Raw genomic sequence first — 15,275 nt, forward strand, 5'->3', positions numbered from 1 at the left:
CTGTTTATTATGCATGAATAAGGTGAAGCCGATTTAAATTCAAGTTATAGCCGAATATCGGAGAAAGCACGCCATTATATGTTAAGCATCGTGTTAGTATAATAATACATGGCAAGTCGCTGGGGGCGACATGATCTGGGTGCCTTATGCGAAGTGTGTTACCGTGCTAACCATAACAAACAAACATGCTCCCACACTGATTCATGTTTTAACCAAAAATGATCATCTCAAAGTAATAATCAGAAATATGAGGAATTGATATTATCAAGGCCAATAGCTGTTTGTATGGTTGCCTTGCCATCTCATAGAATACCCCAAATAAAGCCTACCCCGTTTAGACCTCTAACTGAAGACAGGTCTTTGATGCCGTGTCTGAAAGAAGTAATTCTGAGGACTTGTCTATAAAAAAGAAGAAAAAAGAAAAAAAGTGTCAAATAAAAACCTAAAAAATGAGAACGACTCGATGCGATGGTGGGAGCATATTTAGACCACGTGGGCCGAGCACAGCTTGAATATTTCGTCACGATTGGTCTGAGTCTGGATACCAACCCAACTCTATAGCATAGTATTAAATAAAGGGCATTGAAAGAGATATTTGCGACAATGGACTTCGTCATGTGATTGAATAGACGACCTGATTCTTTTGATCTTCAAATGTAGCTTACTTACAGCTTTTTCTTCATTGCCTACCTATCCGTTTCGGTTCTTTTAATACGCTCTATAGAGTACTGACTACACAAAATAGCGTACGACAGGCAGTAGCTATCGACCGTGTTCATTACCTGGTGATTTACATGCATTACTACTAAGTCCAAAACAAGAGCAAACACATCTCTCCAGCCTTCGGTAGTGGTTCGCATTCTGTCTAAGACGGTGATTTGCACAAACAGGTCCCTGCTTAGTGTACACTGCCACGGCTGGACATACATCCTTTTTTGATCGTTCGTTTGTACTATTGCTAGAAGCACAGAGAAATCAGCCGGCGCTATTTGAGAGCAGACGAATGTCCAATAGAATAAGAAATTCTGTAATTGAATGAAGTTACATGTTAAGGCGATACGGTAAACGTATGGAAACTCTACCCGCAAATCGAGATATTGTCAACATTCGATTAACTTCAACAATTTACAACAGTTACCTAAAAGTCTAAATCGGTACGCTTTCTACTTAATAGGGATACAGAAGATCTGAACACTAAAAGAATGAACGTAGTTTACTGTCGTATCTCGCGTGATCGATTGAGGTGATGTAAAAGACGTGTGAATTGATCAGGTTTATCTTACTCTCATTGCGTGTCGTGTAAGTATCACTCTGCAAAGCTTCATTTGAGCCTGTACATATACATGGATCAGTGACGACTGGCACAAAAGGATTTGATTTTTTTCCATATAGACGAGGAGGCTACTCAACTTGCGTGATAGTAGAATACCACCTTCGGTCAATTTAAGTTTTATTGTTAGCCCCGGTTACATTTTTCCGCTATGTATCTTCCCTAGATTATTTTTCTCATCGACAAAACACACCAGTTTTCAGAACAGTACAGATGTCTAACACATGTCCACGCATTCCCAAACTTCGATATTTAATATGGCTAGATCATCTTGTACAGACATAAAAGACAAGTCGCGAGGCAGAGAATAGATAAGCAGATTTATTTGCTATTGCTGTTATATCATTGCTCCATTTTGACACTACCGTAGTAATATATAAAACAGTTTGAATGTTCCTATTCAATGTATATATGTATAATTTCTGGAGTGTCGAAATGAGATCTCTTAGGTCGCTGAATAAATATTCACTACTAGATAATTTGCTAATTATATTTAGTGCAGGTACCAACCTAAGTCTACTGCATCTTATCAGAAAAAAGACATTAAAAGATATTTGCAACCTGCATAGCTGATCTTCGGGGCTTGTTTAAAGTTTACACATCATTTAGCAACAATACGGACGTGGCGTAGGTTTTGTCAAAGACAAAGATTCCCTCTTCAGAAAAATAAGGCGTTGTTATTTGTATTACTGTAAAGTGCTAAGATGTAACTAGATATCTTTGGTTTATAGACTAAGTTAAAGGATCCTTAAACTAGTTTTGAGTTCAGAACTATTGTTAGTATTCTCACTGATAATAGAGAGCTGTTCCGTGGTACCAGACAGCTGCTTCCGTATCGGGGCAAACACAGTGTCACATTCAGAGGTGGTCAAGTATTTTTGTTTTGTTAGGGCTAAAATTTCTACGTTCATTAACTAATAGAGCCATCGAAATAAAAAGTCAAAGGCTTAATTAGCAGTTGAACGTATGATCGCAAAGCATCTGTTTGCATAGACATACGTTCCGACTGCAAGAAGTCTGTTTGTAGATTACGACAGTTTCTTTCTTTGTTGCTAGCATAGATCTAAATTTTTGTTTTCGTTTGAGAGCTTTCAAGCTTTAAAATTAACCCCGAAGTCAAAAGTCCTTATAGGGGAAGCATGACAAAAGTACAGTGACTACATATGAACACCATATTGAACACGGCTTACCCCCCAACAGCGATCTGTAGCCATGATCCTGCATCGAGACAGAATGTTCTAAACGCAGCAAAACGTACAGGGCCCAGACACTCTGAAATCACTCCCCATTCATCTCTAAGGGCCAGTGTCGATTTGGAAGACAATTGTAGGTGCTTTCGATGCAATTCCTGCCCTTTTCCGCGCGCCTCAAACTTCACCGTCATGATTAAGGTGTCTACAAACTTCGGTATCATTGGGGGTGAGCCCGTGTTCATTGATTTCATTGGATTGCATGCATAATAAGCAAGCGAAACATATATCGCTGACATTGTTAACGCTATTTCAAGTTTGTATTGAAGGATTTTTAGTTCCAGTAGAAAGAGTAGTGCGCGGTTGTTTACTTGCATGAGCTGAATAGAAACTGAAATTCATCTTAGCCGTTACCGTTATAATAAGACCAAATTTAGAACTAGCTCAATTAGGGCTAAAGAGGGCTTAGTTATCTAATTTCTGCGGAGTTATCAGTCGCAGCGCCAAAAACAGATATGCCTTAAGCCATTCCTTGTTGCATTAGAGCTTTCGTCAATGGTGCGACGAACTCGGGACGTCCACAGAATGCTGCATGTTGACAGCATCTTGCAGGTTAGCTGCAAACAGAGCAGATCCCCATAAAAAGAATCATAACTACTAGCGTAATAATGAAAACAGCTGCTGCAGAGGTGTCGCGTACAAAAAATCGAAGGCAACTATCAAGTCTGTCGCTTTGCCAGGCGTGGGGTTACGAACAGTAGAAGTAATCTAATGGATTGGCAATACCATGCGTTTGTGAAGGCGGATCTGTGCACACTGATGGATGGATCCCAGAAAGCCTGAGCGCCTGGGCACCCTACTCCTAGTTACAAGGTTTTCTCCTACTCTATACAGCGAAAAACGTCGTAGTTGGGTTAACGAGGCACATACGGTTATGCGAGGCAAAAGAACAGCGTAGCGAGTGTTCCGCTGAGTAACGAATATACCTACGACCGAGTATTATTTTGGCACCTTGTTCATATACACATTATGCTTAAAATGATGTTGAAGACTGTACAGAAGTTGGCCGCCACCCACTGACACGTCGTTATTCTTCAATCAATCGCCTAAGCTCGGTTCTTTTTGTTGCTTGCCTTAGTAATCTGGGGTGTCCTCTCTGTAACATTGGGACATCGCCACTAGCCATGCTGTGTTCAGCCAGCATTCGCAAGACCCCTGTGCGGCTAGCCCTTCACAGCGCACTGATGGTATCCGGTTTTTCCTGAAAAGTCTTCAGCCTTGCCCCCTGCCTAGCACTGGTTAACTATGAATTCTGCGCTCAGAAGGTATCACGAAACGAGTAGAATGAGCTCCATCTGCTGGTTAAATGCAAGCTTATGCAGCTCCTGGAGTGCCGAACCGCACAACGCTGAAACATGTTTTCAAATTTATTCTGCGCACAAAATTGGTCAAGTCAAATACACGTATTAGTTAAAAGTAATTTCATGGAAGTTGGTTAGCTTAAAAATCGTTACCTATTATCCGTAACGAATAGGAGCAGCATGAACATTGTTGTACGACAGGCTTTTGTATCGCCATGGAAATATCACTAACTACGGGCACATCAACAGAAAGGCTGGGGGACCTTGACCTGAGTTGACACGTGGCTTGTCGACGACGTATGGTTTGTCTGCGCGAACGACATACGAACGTGCTACGCTGACCTCCTGAGATATACGCGCTTTTCACTTCGACCTCGTAGGGAACAATGACAACCCGAAATACAAGTATATTTTTTACGGGGAAGCATTGGTTTTCCACTACCCAAGGCACTCGTACGTTCTTAGACACGTACAACTGTTTTAGGTTTTCCAGAACCAACAAGTACTTTCAGTTGTTCGATGCAATGTGATAAATATGAAGGGACCAGTGTAATACTACTAAATTAACGCCAAAGGAACGTCTGGTCCAGGTCGGGCCGAGCTTTACTCCTAACTTCCTCCTTACTAAACGGTGCAATGAGTCATAGGTATAGCAGTACTCTTTACAGCCCTGTTACTACTTTATGGTTTGCCAACATTTAATTGTTGTCATCATCGACGATCCTCGATGTCAAATGACGGTGTCCTATGTAGTTGGCGTCAGTTCTGGCTTACAAACATTAGCATGCAAGGTAATGGAAGTCTTCTAATATTCAGTTGTCTATTAATGTAAACGTTTCTAGATAAGTGAGCTGCTAAAATAGCATTGTAAATTTCTATACAGCAAAGCCGGATACGAAATCTGAGTACATATAGAGAGTGTTTAAGCTTTAGCTTTTACATATAGCAAGCTTCGCGGAAGAAAAGGTCGCTTTTTAGAAGTAAGTACAATTCTCGTATAATAACATGTAAGAAAAGCGAAAACTCTGTTCAACATTACAATGTTGTTAAATGGATAAAACCTAGGATATGTACGTTTCAAGTGATATAGTTTGATAGGTTATCTACCGTATATTCAAGTAGTCCAGGTATATTAACACACTTTCTCTATTAGAAAGGCAAAATCGTATAACTGACCCAAGTGTTAGTGTTATGACCACATGAAGGACGGCCTTCTTAGATACGGCTTGTGTCCTAAATACGTCTACTAGTGTATTCATATTCAATTACAAGCACTGACCAATTTAACTCTGCATTATATCGCTGCTCACGTTTCCAACTTTATTTATCAAAAATCCAAGAAGCTTTGGAACAGCGCGTCTCGAGCGAGTGTTGATAATTTTGACTCGAAATGTACGTTATCGAACAAAACCTGATGAAAAAATGATCAAAATGATAATAGTGTAAAACAAATTGCGTATTGGCTTGTTGTTAAACAGGAAACGGACGCCACAAATAAACATCGCATTAAACATTTACGAGTTTAGAACAGTCTATAAAACTATAATTGACAGACGGCAATTGTTTCAACTCCTACAATCGAAATATCTCCAAATGTCCCCAATGAAAGAGATCGTAAAGTTCATATATAGCTGACGTATTCATCGGAATAGGCTTAATAACGCCCAGCATTAGACTGTACAAACATTAAGAATAACAAAAAAAAAATTGTTTCTGTACTTGTCGAATAACATGCCTCGTTTTGGCCATAGCGGTAATATCTCTATCCTTTTTCAAGACTAAGTAGACAGTTTTGAATGATTTTTTCGTTTTTTTTTCGCCGATTGCGTTATGATTCACATAATTTTATGAGCTTTCTCGAAAAGCCCTTAAGCACGCATTTAGGCGTGACAAACAAAAGTTTCCTTTCTGATTTTAATAGAGTACGCTTATAAATGTCTGCATGCCTTTTGGTGCTGTTCAGATAAACCTTCCACGAACCCATAGCCTCTCCAAGCTTAGTATATTACGCAAAAATAACTTACAATTATTTAAGGTGTATTTTCCACAACATACTATTCTCTATCTCAGTGGCAAAACTTCAACTAGATTCATAATGTTCTTCGACCAAATCGCGTTGGTCTCATCGGACCAATATGCATTTATTTGTCCTTTTATGGAGAAATACTTACTCGGTGTTGCTCTGTTTCATCGGTCCCTCTAAATAGAGCCTTATTAAAAAGTACCTGTTTAAATGTCGAAACGAATATTGTACTATTTATTAAATGTCATTTGGCTCACTCGTTCGTCATCCAGCGAATTACATTTCCGGATAAATCATGTCCTAACTAGAAAACCTATAGCAGGCACAAACTCTGCTAACTATGCATGTACGTACGTGACACTCGAATAGAACAAGATCGACATACAATGTGTTATAATAGTACCTAAGTAGCCACACTCACAAATACACTTCTGACAGGATCAAGAAACCTAACGACCTCGATATTAGGTTAAATCAGGGTTCTGAACATGTTTATGTCTATACGTGTTAAATGGAATAGTATGTGAAATTTATATTTAATGGAGTCCGACATGTGAACCTTTGGCTCTGTTCATTCCATCCAGCGCAAAGGGCAACGCGTTCGCCTGCTGAACTCGCGCTTTGCTAACAACAGACAGCCGTCTCAAACAACGCTTAACAATAGCGTAAGTATCGGACGCAGAACGCGAAAAGCAAAAATGAGTACACTCTCTGTGGTTTTCTTTGCCAGAAGGTAAACCAGCTACCAATATTATCGATGTCGCAGAACATTTGCTCGTGCCTAATTTTCCGCTAGACAAAAAATAACAAGAAACGGTTACTGACTATATATTACGTATCTATTTTAATTACACGCTTCACATGAAATTAAGATGATCGTAACGAGTTGAGGTCATTTAGCGTCAACCGGAAGACTGGGCAGGATACAATTACAGCGAACCACGATTCATATCCTATTGCCTTTTCAAGGTTTTCTCTTTTTTCAGTCCTATGAAGATATCATTAATAAATCTAGTTTTAATTAGAGTAGAAGTTACAGTTAATGTATATTGTGCTAGGCGTTATAAAAGTATAACATCAAGCGTTATCGCGTAATAATTATTATCGTAACCTTCACTTCATAGTTTATCTCTGCGACCTTTTACTGCATAAGATGTCATACGCTCAATGGCTATATAGGCGACGTGTCGTTCGCAGAGAGTGTGCTGTGACTGAATAAACCATCAACGATATGTGCGACGTATACGTTGCGGCAAAAACAACAAAATAGCCAATAATTACAAATGTCATCGCGTTCATCAAACTGGGTTACCGGCTGGCGGCGTAATATGGTAACAGCGATGAATATTCTATATCATTGTATACTGAAATTCATCATTGTTTTGTTGACTGTAATGAAAAGAAAATGTAATATGAAGGAGGTAAAGAACTGTTTTAAGGGTAACAAAACGTTTGATCTCAGCTACTGAATTTTTCTCTGCGAACCTTACCCGCACACCTCAGTGAGGACTTTTTGAGCCTTCTGTCAAGATTTTCTGCCAGACTCAGGTAAATATGCGATTCGAATCAATTAGTACCTCTAACAGGATCACCTCGTCATGAATAAAGGTTAATTTCTTCAATCTATGCCAAGGTAAGTCCAGGCTTTTTTGGCCGGAAATTCCTCTCGGGTAGCACCTACAAGCCGTTGCCATTAGCAGCGGAACTCCTTTTGCACGCCGATATACCCATCTGTTTCACTTTATAACAACAATAACGACAGCCTGCGCAACCGGCGTTCTGCACAATAATTCGGCAGGCATTTCCGCCACTAGCCGTTGCCTTTGAACAAGGGGGCATATTTCGAATGGCTAACAAAATTTTAGTTTTCGTCGGACCGACACCCCAGCTGCTGGGTTTCTGACGGTTCAGCAGTCAGAAAGCGTGCCAATTATCGGCTATTTGTCTTCGACTGCCAATCAATGGACTCGGTCCTCGTGTTACTGCGTTGGTCCATTTCGACGGCTGGCAATGATTGACGGCAGGGCAAACAGCAACAAGCGGCGGACTGCCGCTTTCTTTAACAGTTTTGTTATTATATAGCGCGACGGCGACGGATTTTGTTGACTTTAAGTTTGATTGATTTTTACGGGCGGCATTTTTTCTACTGCGCAAACATTTCTGTGGTGGTTAAAGTTATAGCTTCTTTGAACAGTTAAGTAACTTGAATTTGTTCCGTGTCTGACACTTATCCATGCTGTCGACACCAGTTGATTTTGAGAAATGAGTAACTGGCAAGATGTCCCTTTCATTTTATTGGGCCAAATTCTGGTACTTTCCGCTCTATAATGATATCAACCCGTTGCGTTCTAATGTAAATCTATCGTAAAATTTAATAATTATATAATTTTTTTTATAATTTGTATAGCAGATAATAATTATAATACCAAGAAATCGTGAAGTGCTCTTTTGCATGTCCATTTGAGCGGTCTGCATTAACAAGCTTGAATGGGTCATGGTCGGAACAAGCAGTCCCGCGTCAGTACGTATTTCTGTATGAATAATGCCCTTCCACTAGCCGTGACACTGAATAATAATGATACGTTGCTATAACAAATCACAGCATAAATAACCATGAATGGCTATTACACAACGACTAAACATTCTCAGTCGTCAGTATCTCCATGAGCAAAGCTTTTTCAGCTCTCGTGACAAATCAGAGCCTAACACGTCGCGGATACTCGACCCGCTTGCGGGATCTAGCGGGCTCCATTAGTTCCGGATTTCCGACAACTGATCTATATCTGTGTACTTGTCTATAGGTACGGCAACCTGTAAGCAGTTATGTGTGTGCATGTGTTTACATGCACAACCTGCGTGAAGGGTTGCGTGTTGTGTAAGCATTGTGCTGTCAGGTATATTCAAGGGTGTTCCCTGCTTAACAGCTCCGCTTTTGTTCGCAACTCGCTAAGCATGCGTCTTGATCCAAGGTGCCGGTGCCATGCTCGTATAGCAGCGACCAACCGCCTGTAACAGCCCAGAGTCAAGCGACGCGTCGGAGAAAGAGCGTCACCGTACGAATAGGGGAGAGTGACTGAGTGACGCTTGCTCTGCGATTATTGGACACTGGCGTCAATCCCATTCACCTTCGACAGTAGTCGGGTATCGTAAAGCTGTGTTCTCGTCGATTGGCGTCTGCTGTCCTGTTGTACACCGCTACGTTCAGGCTGAAGCGGGCCTAGTATTCGGCATGTTATTGTGGCCAATGGTATCTGTTCAGCGAACCGAGAAACGATTTTGAACGCTTATCACGTGTTTTGCTATTACTGCACCTGTAGCTGGCGATAATTTTCTAGCGCGTTTTGACCGGCTTAGAAGACGATCGATTCTTCCATCTATATTATCACGGCTGAATTACTCTTTTGTGTCTGTGTGTGCAACTGTAGATTGATCAGGTGAAAGCAATAAAGTGGAGAAGAGACTGAAAATCAACAACGCACGAAGAAAAGCGTAACCTTCCAGTGACAAAAAAGCACGTTTCAACGAGATCAGATTGAGGGGTGTGCTAAAAGTTTGCTGGTAGGTTTTATGCAAAACCAGCAGCGAAGATTCGCTATTAGACGAATGTGGTCCTATTGAAGTCAAGCTACTACTTCGTGTTTTTACGTTAGCAGATTCTTATCTCGTTTATTGGACTGCAAAGTTTTGAAAAACAAACTTAAACTGTCACTACAGTACGTTTTTGGTGGACGTTTTACGCCAATTCCTAAACCACAGTGTCACCTGGTAACGTGCTGTATAGCTAAATGGTCAAAAAAACTGTGGTACTGATTTCTAAGAAATCAAGCAGTGGAGATCGTTTATTTTTTACTTGCCAGTGTTCGACTCATCGTTACAAAAGGCGAAAAGTTCGTCAGTCACCACAAGCACACGTAACGATTTGTGAAACAAGCCTGTTGCATTGGTTTGTTATACCGTTCGTTAGAGATCCCGCGATAGTAATAATAATAATCCACATATAAACAATTATCTCAATGTTAAGATATCTGCTTTAGCTAATAACTCCAGCACTGGTTAAAGCAGGTAATTTCTTATGTAGGTAACATCGTTTCTGTACTTCGGATCGTTCCATATCTAAATATGCACACTTACACGTTTGCCCTTGGGATTTTTTTTGTTATAAAAATGCTCCATCAAGTCATGCGACCCACGATACTAACGCGTATCTTCATACGTAAACATAAGATGAATACACGTAACCTTCTTTGCTCGATATACATTTTATTTTCAATATTTATTTAGTCAATTCATTTTGTCAATATCATATACCATATTGCCAAGCATACTGCAGTGCCCTACAATATCGTAAATAAAAGCACTATCCTTTACGATATTAGGCTTATGCATCTTCACACGTAGGCAAAATAATTAAACATAAGATATTCCAGTAGTTGTACTTCAGTTGGGAAAGTTCTAACTCTGCCGTTCTTTGATGGTCTCTAACATAGAATAGTGAACACAGTTGGAGAGGTTCCACTGAGCTACTCAAAACGCAAGACTTTTATTTCCGTAATGCAAATTGAAGCTCGGTATCAAACTTCATAATTTTACGGTACTCGTTTTCAACAGATTGTTTCATGGAGTCGCTTCGGATATGCAATTGATACTATTGGTAGGCTTTCGTACTGAAATCTCGGTAGTCTGTGTACAACTGTTACGTCAAAGGTTTCATTGAGGGGAAACGCTACGCGCGTCACGCAGTCAGTGATCGCTTGGATGTTTTCACTAATTCTAATCCAGGGCATCTTCTCGGCTCGAGTGTGGTAAATCCTAAGCGGTAAATCTGCTTCACAGATATCTACAGAAACATCTCTAGGTAGATGATACCATATGATAAGATACGGGGTAGGAACGGGATTTCCTTCAATTTTGGCAGCTCTTTCATCTGTTTGTCGACATAAACAACTGTAACCGTATTAGCTGCGCCGGCCGCCAGGCCAAATCGACACTCCCTCTGCAAGCTTCCCCACTGTCCGGAATCCACTGCCGTAAACATGCTTTGACTAAGCCACACATGGTATTCAAAGTTGGGTACATTAGTTCTGGCACAACTCTCAATTGGATTGAGAAAAGCGTGAGGTTATCACCATCACCAATTGGGTAGTGCTCGTGTTGAATTGTTCCGGTACTGATAATAATCTCGAGAAAACTTCGGCCGGGTAAGACCAGTTGGATGGCAAAAAAGATAAATTGCAAAAAAGAAAAGATCACGAGGCAGTGTTTTGTCTTCGCAGGAGTTGATGACAAAGTTAATCCCTTTATGTTGTAGTCATATCTGGACATGCGGACCTGTTGATTGACATCCATAAGAACGAAGTATGTTAGTGTTGCGCTGATTATACAAACATGCTTACATGGAGTAGGTAACGTAAGAAAGTTCTAGTGTAGACTGAGGTTAGAAGGCAATAATAACAATCTGGCAGCTTTTCATCCTTATCAATCCACTCGTGACCTGTTTACTCTGAACGGTGATGCTGTCTTCGATTAAACGAAGCTACCTTAAATGAATGACGATTGTCTTCGGGTACCTATCGATGCTTTCGTTTGACAAGTTTGTGTGAATAAATTGTTTTAAGGAGTACTAATTGCCACCTATGATCGGTGCATTCCTGGCGGGCAAAAATTACCTTAGCCGATGTCTTAATTAGATAGCGTTGCTTGGCGACAACCATTAATGCTAAGGCAGTACATTGCTTTGAACAGGAAATTTACAAGCGCGTCATCTTCTAGCCGGTTGTAGTTGATCTAATAACTATCACATAATAATGCCACCGCATGTACCCATAGCTTTCTACATTATTTCTGTTGGCAAGGAACTCGAACAGTTTAGGTGTCAAAGCTCTCAGACGTGAGCTCTTTCTAAGCCTACGGCGAATGTCGTTCCGAGTGCGAAGCCCCCGCTAAATAACAACAGATACGTGACAAATCTTCTACTACTTAGCTAACGCCACTTAGTCATTTGTTTACATCTATGTGTGTGTCATTCTACTGCTTAAAACTGCTAAGTTAGAACGTTAATTTGAGCATACGTGAAAACTGGTGGGTTATCTCAGATCCTCTAGGATGAGATACCTCCGCTCCCCTAAGGAGTGCCCGTACCTGCACTTGAGTTGCATTTAGCAGGAGCACATTATCTTCAAGTTATTGATTGGTGTCTTATAAACATCTTCACATATCATCTGATGCAATTGGAATGTATGCTCTGGCGGTCTAATAGTGTCCAATGCGGTCGGCGCACGTGATTTTGTATCCCCAAAACAGCTTCAGCTTTGAGGGGAGCAGACCCATAACCCGACATATCTCAGTACAAACTGTCTGTCTACAATCTACAATAAAATCCTGTACTCTCGTCTGTGTTGCTATCCGAGTTATTGTACATGCCGTGCGGCCAGAGGCCAAATCTTGAATGGAACTTAGAAAAGTAGTGCGGATGCAGAGTTCAATTCTATAGTGCAGGACGTCAATATATCAAATGAAAATGAAACGCAGTTTTGTCATATAAATAACGCGTCTTCTTTATTTCACGTTTTTCGGCGTACTTACCTACAGTATCACTATGCGCTACCTCGTGGCGTCAGTCTATCTAGCTGGCAGACACGCATGTATTTTGTTGACAAAACACATATGATACGCACACCAGTTGCTAACCGTTGCCGCGGTTTTTATTTTTGAATATGCTTCGCTGAGTAGAGAAAGTTTGACGGTTGTATAAATCGTATAAATAATAGCAATCACGTTCTGTCGTTATTAGTAAAATCAACAGTAATTCACTTGACACGTTAGACTTCCGCACTTCGATGAGGGAGCTTGGACCAGCGGCACCCGGGTTTTCAGTTGCAGGGTCATCAGAAAATCAACCTCGTCACAGCAACCCAATTCTGTTTCTTGTGACCAATCATTTTTTTTGCAATTCCTATTTGCAGTATTTATACTACGACTAATTTCTGCGAGTTCGAGAGCAACACATAGTTCCTCGAACCAACCCTATTTAGTTTGCTTTATTATTTAAATATGTTAGAGACACAAACGGCGGCTCGCTGAGGTCGCCGGAAGAAAGGTCCGTATGAAACGTGCGTCAGCGCAAGACTAACCATTAGCATTTCGGTGTATGATGCCGTTCGTATCCTGCGATCAAGGTGAAGGTGCATATGCTAAATTAGGCTAGGTAGGTATTCGGTGATACGCGAGCAAATAACAGGCAGCGTTTCATACTGCTTTAGTAATAAAAAATCATCCTAATAGTACGAAATCATACGAATCACACTGGTCTGCGCATTACTTTAGGGGAAGGATAGTACGAGACGGCCATATGATGTTCTAGGAAAGAGTGTTATTTAATGAGATATGATTTTTCATTAAATATATTCGAAAAATCGGCCTGTAGGTGCCAGCCATCAATGACAACAGTTTACAGCGCCAATTTAGTAAAAACATTGCGGGTTGCTTGCGGTACTTACTGCTCAGCGCTTCGTCGTTGTTCTGTAAAAGCGACGCCAGAAAACTATTTATCTCAGATGGAAATCCACAATGTTGAAAGTGAGACGGTGGATAGCTTAAAAATCAGCGCAGGACAACAGTGACCTACTCGGTCCAACCAATAAAACAATACAGCCTTACAATCCCCGAGGTAAAGCTTTAATGGGGGTTTCGAATAAATATCGATCACTTTATGCGTAGAGATCTTAAACAACGAAATTACGTTTGCGCTAATCTTGTGGATTTTCGTTCGTGAAAGTCTTCCAGATTGTCACGATCATACCGTCAAATGGTCTGCTCCTAAGAGTTTTCATTTATGGACTATCAGTGTAACAAAAAGAAACCATTTTACGAAAGACTCAGCTGGTTTGTATCGGATAAATCGATTTAATAATTATACCATTTTATGGCCTGTTTTATCTAGAATGTGAAAAGGGCATGGCATAGAGTTTCTAAGAAAGAAGCGTAGAAATGATCTTGTTTGTGAGAAAGATGTCTTGTTTCAGGCTTCCGAACCGTATATTAGGCACTGGCCGATTATTGTATTGAATAATAAATACTATTACAATGAAAAAAACGGTCTGTTAATAAGATACCGTTCGGCTGTTCGTATACGACATGCTCTTATTGTTATCATCATCATTTACATAGTGCATTTGGTGTACTAGATGTTCTACATCTAGTTATTTTTTTCTCGTACGTCTACCTCAGAATCGTTCTTAATGTATGGGTATCGTTCCTGTACACTGACCTTGTGACTGTTTGACTGAACTTTACAGAGAACATTCAAGTATGAGTGCTGGCCCCTTGGTGCATCGGAGTTCTCAAGAGGAAAGATTGTTTGTTACACGGTATGAAAAAAGTCAATCGACAGAAACTCTTCCGCCGACAATAAACTTCACTTGGAACAATTGGATTGAGCTGACTCAGTGAGTAAGCAAAAAATATGTATAATTTATAGATGATAGCTTTAGCAGACATTATTATTTTTGTGAAAGACACGATTTCAATATGTGCATTATATAAGTCGGCGAATATCGACATTATTTGATCTACTGGTCTGTACATTTTTTGTGATAAATGTTTTCTTTACAGTGTGTTCTTTATAATTACCCTTAGGGTAATTATATTGTTAATTGTTGATCCGTGTCGAAAGTAAACTCTGTATAGAGATAAATGAAGAGTGCAACAAGACCTCTCATTCTCACAGTGAGGCAACTTTTTGTATTTGCCGTGCGGCTGCGCGTTGCTATGAAGCAAGATGAGATCACCGTACTCTCAGGCTAATCTCTCCTGAATAGTTTGGTTGACTTACTACTGGTCTGATTCGCAAGAAGCTACTTTCAGCGACCTAGGGCCTAGCAGTCCCATCAAATCTGAAGCATAACCCTTTCGAGTAAAAATCTGTCTGGACTCTGGACCTTTGCTCCTTTTCTAGAGTCGTCCTTTATGACTCAGGGTCATGTCTATATAGACACCACTTTTTATTACTGGTGACAATTCTACGATGCTTGTTGCTCGATACAGAGTGATATGTGAATTTCATCAAATACCAAGTTCCCATGTTTATGTAAACCTAAAGGACGTAAATTGGCTCAATGATTGGCGGCTACAGCCCATTTTCTCGGTCGATTTCCATAGCTTATCGGTCATCTTCCCTAAACCTTCCATAAGATGATCATTACGAAACTAGGTGTCGGACTAGCGAAGATACTAGGATCTTCTAGATCTCGGATACCGTTTTCAAGTCTGGCAAGTTGCTTCTGAGCATCGTTTAAGCAATATGCGACGTTACCGCACACAAGGCGAACGTTCTAAGCAGTTTTCAGTGTGCCAACCACAACCATATGCATAGT

At 40.5% G+C, this 15,275-nt stretch overlaps 2 protein-coding genes and 1 long non-coding RNA gene across 5 annotated transcripts in view; 1 reads left to right on the forward strand and 2 right to left on the reverse strand.

The window, feature by feature from the left end:
* Positions 1-302: 302 nt before the first annotated feature.
* Positions 303-4,860, reverse strand: LOC147758223 (uncharacterized). Its single transcript, XR_015318752.1, has 2 exons — positions 4,035-4,860; positions 303-3,928 (listed from the first exon to the last, which is right to left on the reverse strand). It is a non-coding gene; the product is annotated as an uncharacterized LOC147758223 (long non-coding RNA).
* A 3,965-nt stretch (positions 4,861-8,825) lies between these two features.
* cu (NADP/NADPH phosphatase nocturnin) overlaps positions 8,826-15,275 on the forward strand; it is a 34,213-nt gene continuing 27,763 nt past the window's right edge. The window contains exons 1-2 of one of the 3 annotated variants that reach the window (XM_022801338.2): positions 8,826-9,462; positions 14,199-14,348. In XM_022801338.2, coding sequence (XP_022657073.1) covers positions 14,212-14,348 — 137 coding nt within the window. In that variant the 5' untranslated portion in view covers positions 8,826-9,462; positions 14,199-14,211. Of the gene's footprint in view, positions 9,463-13,631; positions 13,786-14,198; positions 14,349-15,275 lie in introns of those variants that run through there. The other 2 variants (XM_086976981.1, XM_022801327.2) reach the window with 2 other exon arrangements.
* The window catches only part of jdp (DnaJ domain-containing protein), a 46,949-nt gene continuing 41,818 nt past the window's right edge, over positions 10,145-15,275 (reverse strand). Inside the window, exon 5 of the transcript XR_015318751.1 lies at positions 10,145-11,232. The gene's annotated coding sequence lies outside the window, so the exon portion shown is untranslated. The remainder of the gene's footprint in view (positions 11,233-15,275) is intronic.

Source organism: Varroa destructor, unplaced genomic scaffold (assembly GCF_002443255.2).
Source record: "Varroa destructor unplaced genomic scaffold, Vdes_3.0 BEIS01000001.1, whole genome shotgun sequence".
NCBI classification, from domain to species: domain Eukaryota; kingdom Metazoa; phylum Arthropoda; class Arachnida; order Mesostigmata; family Varroidae; genus Varroa; species Varroa destructor.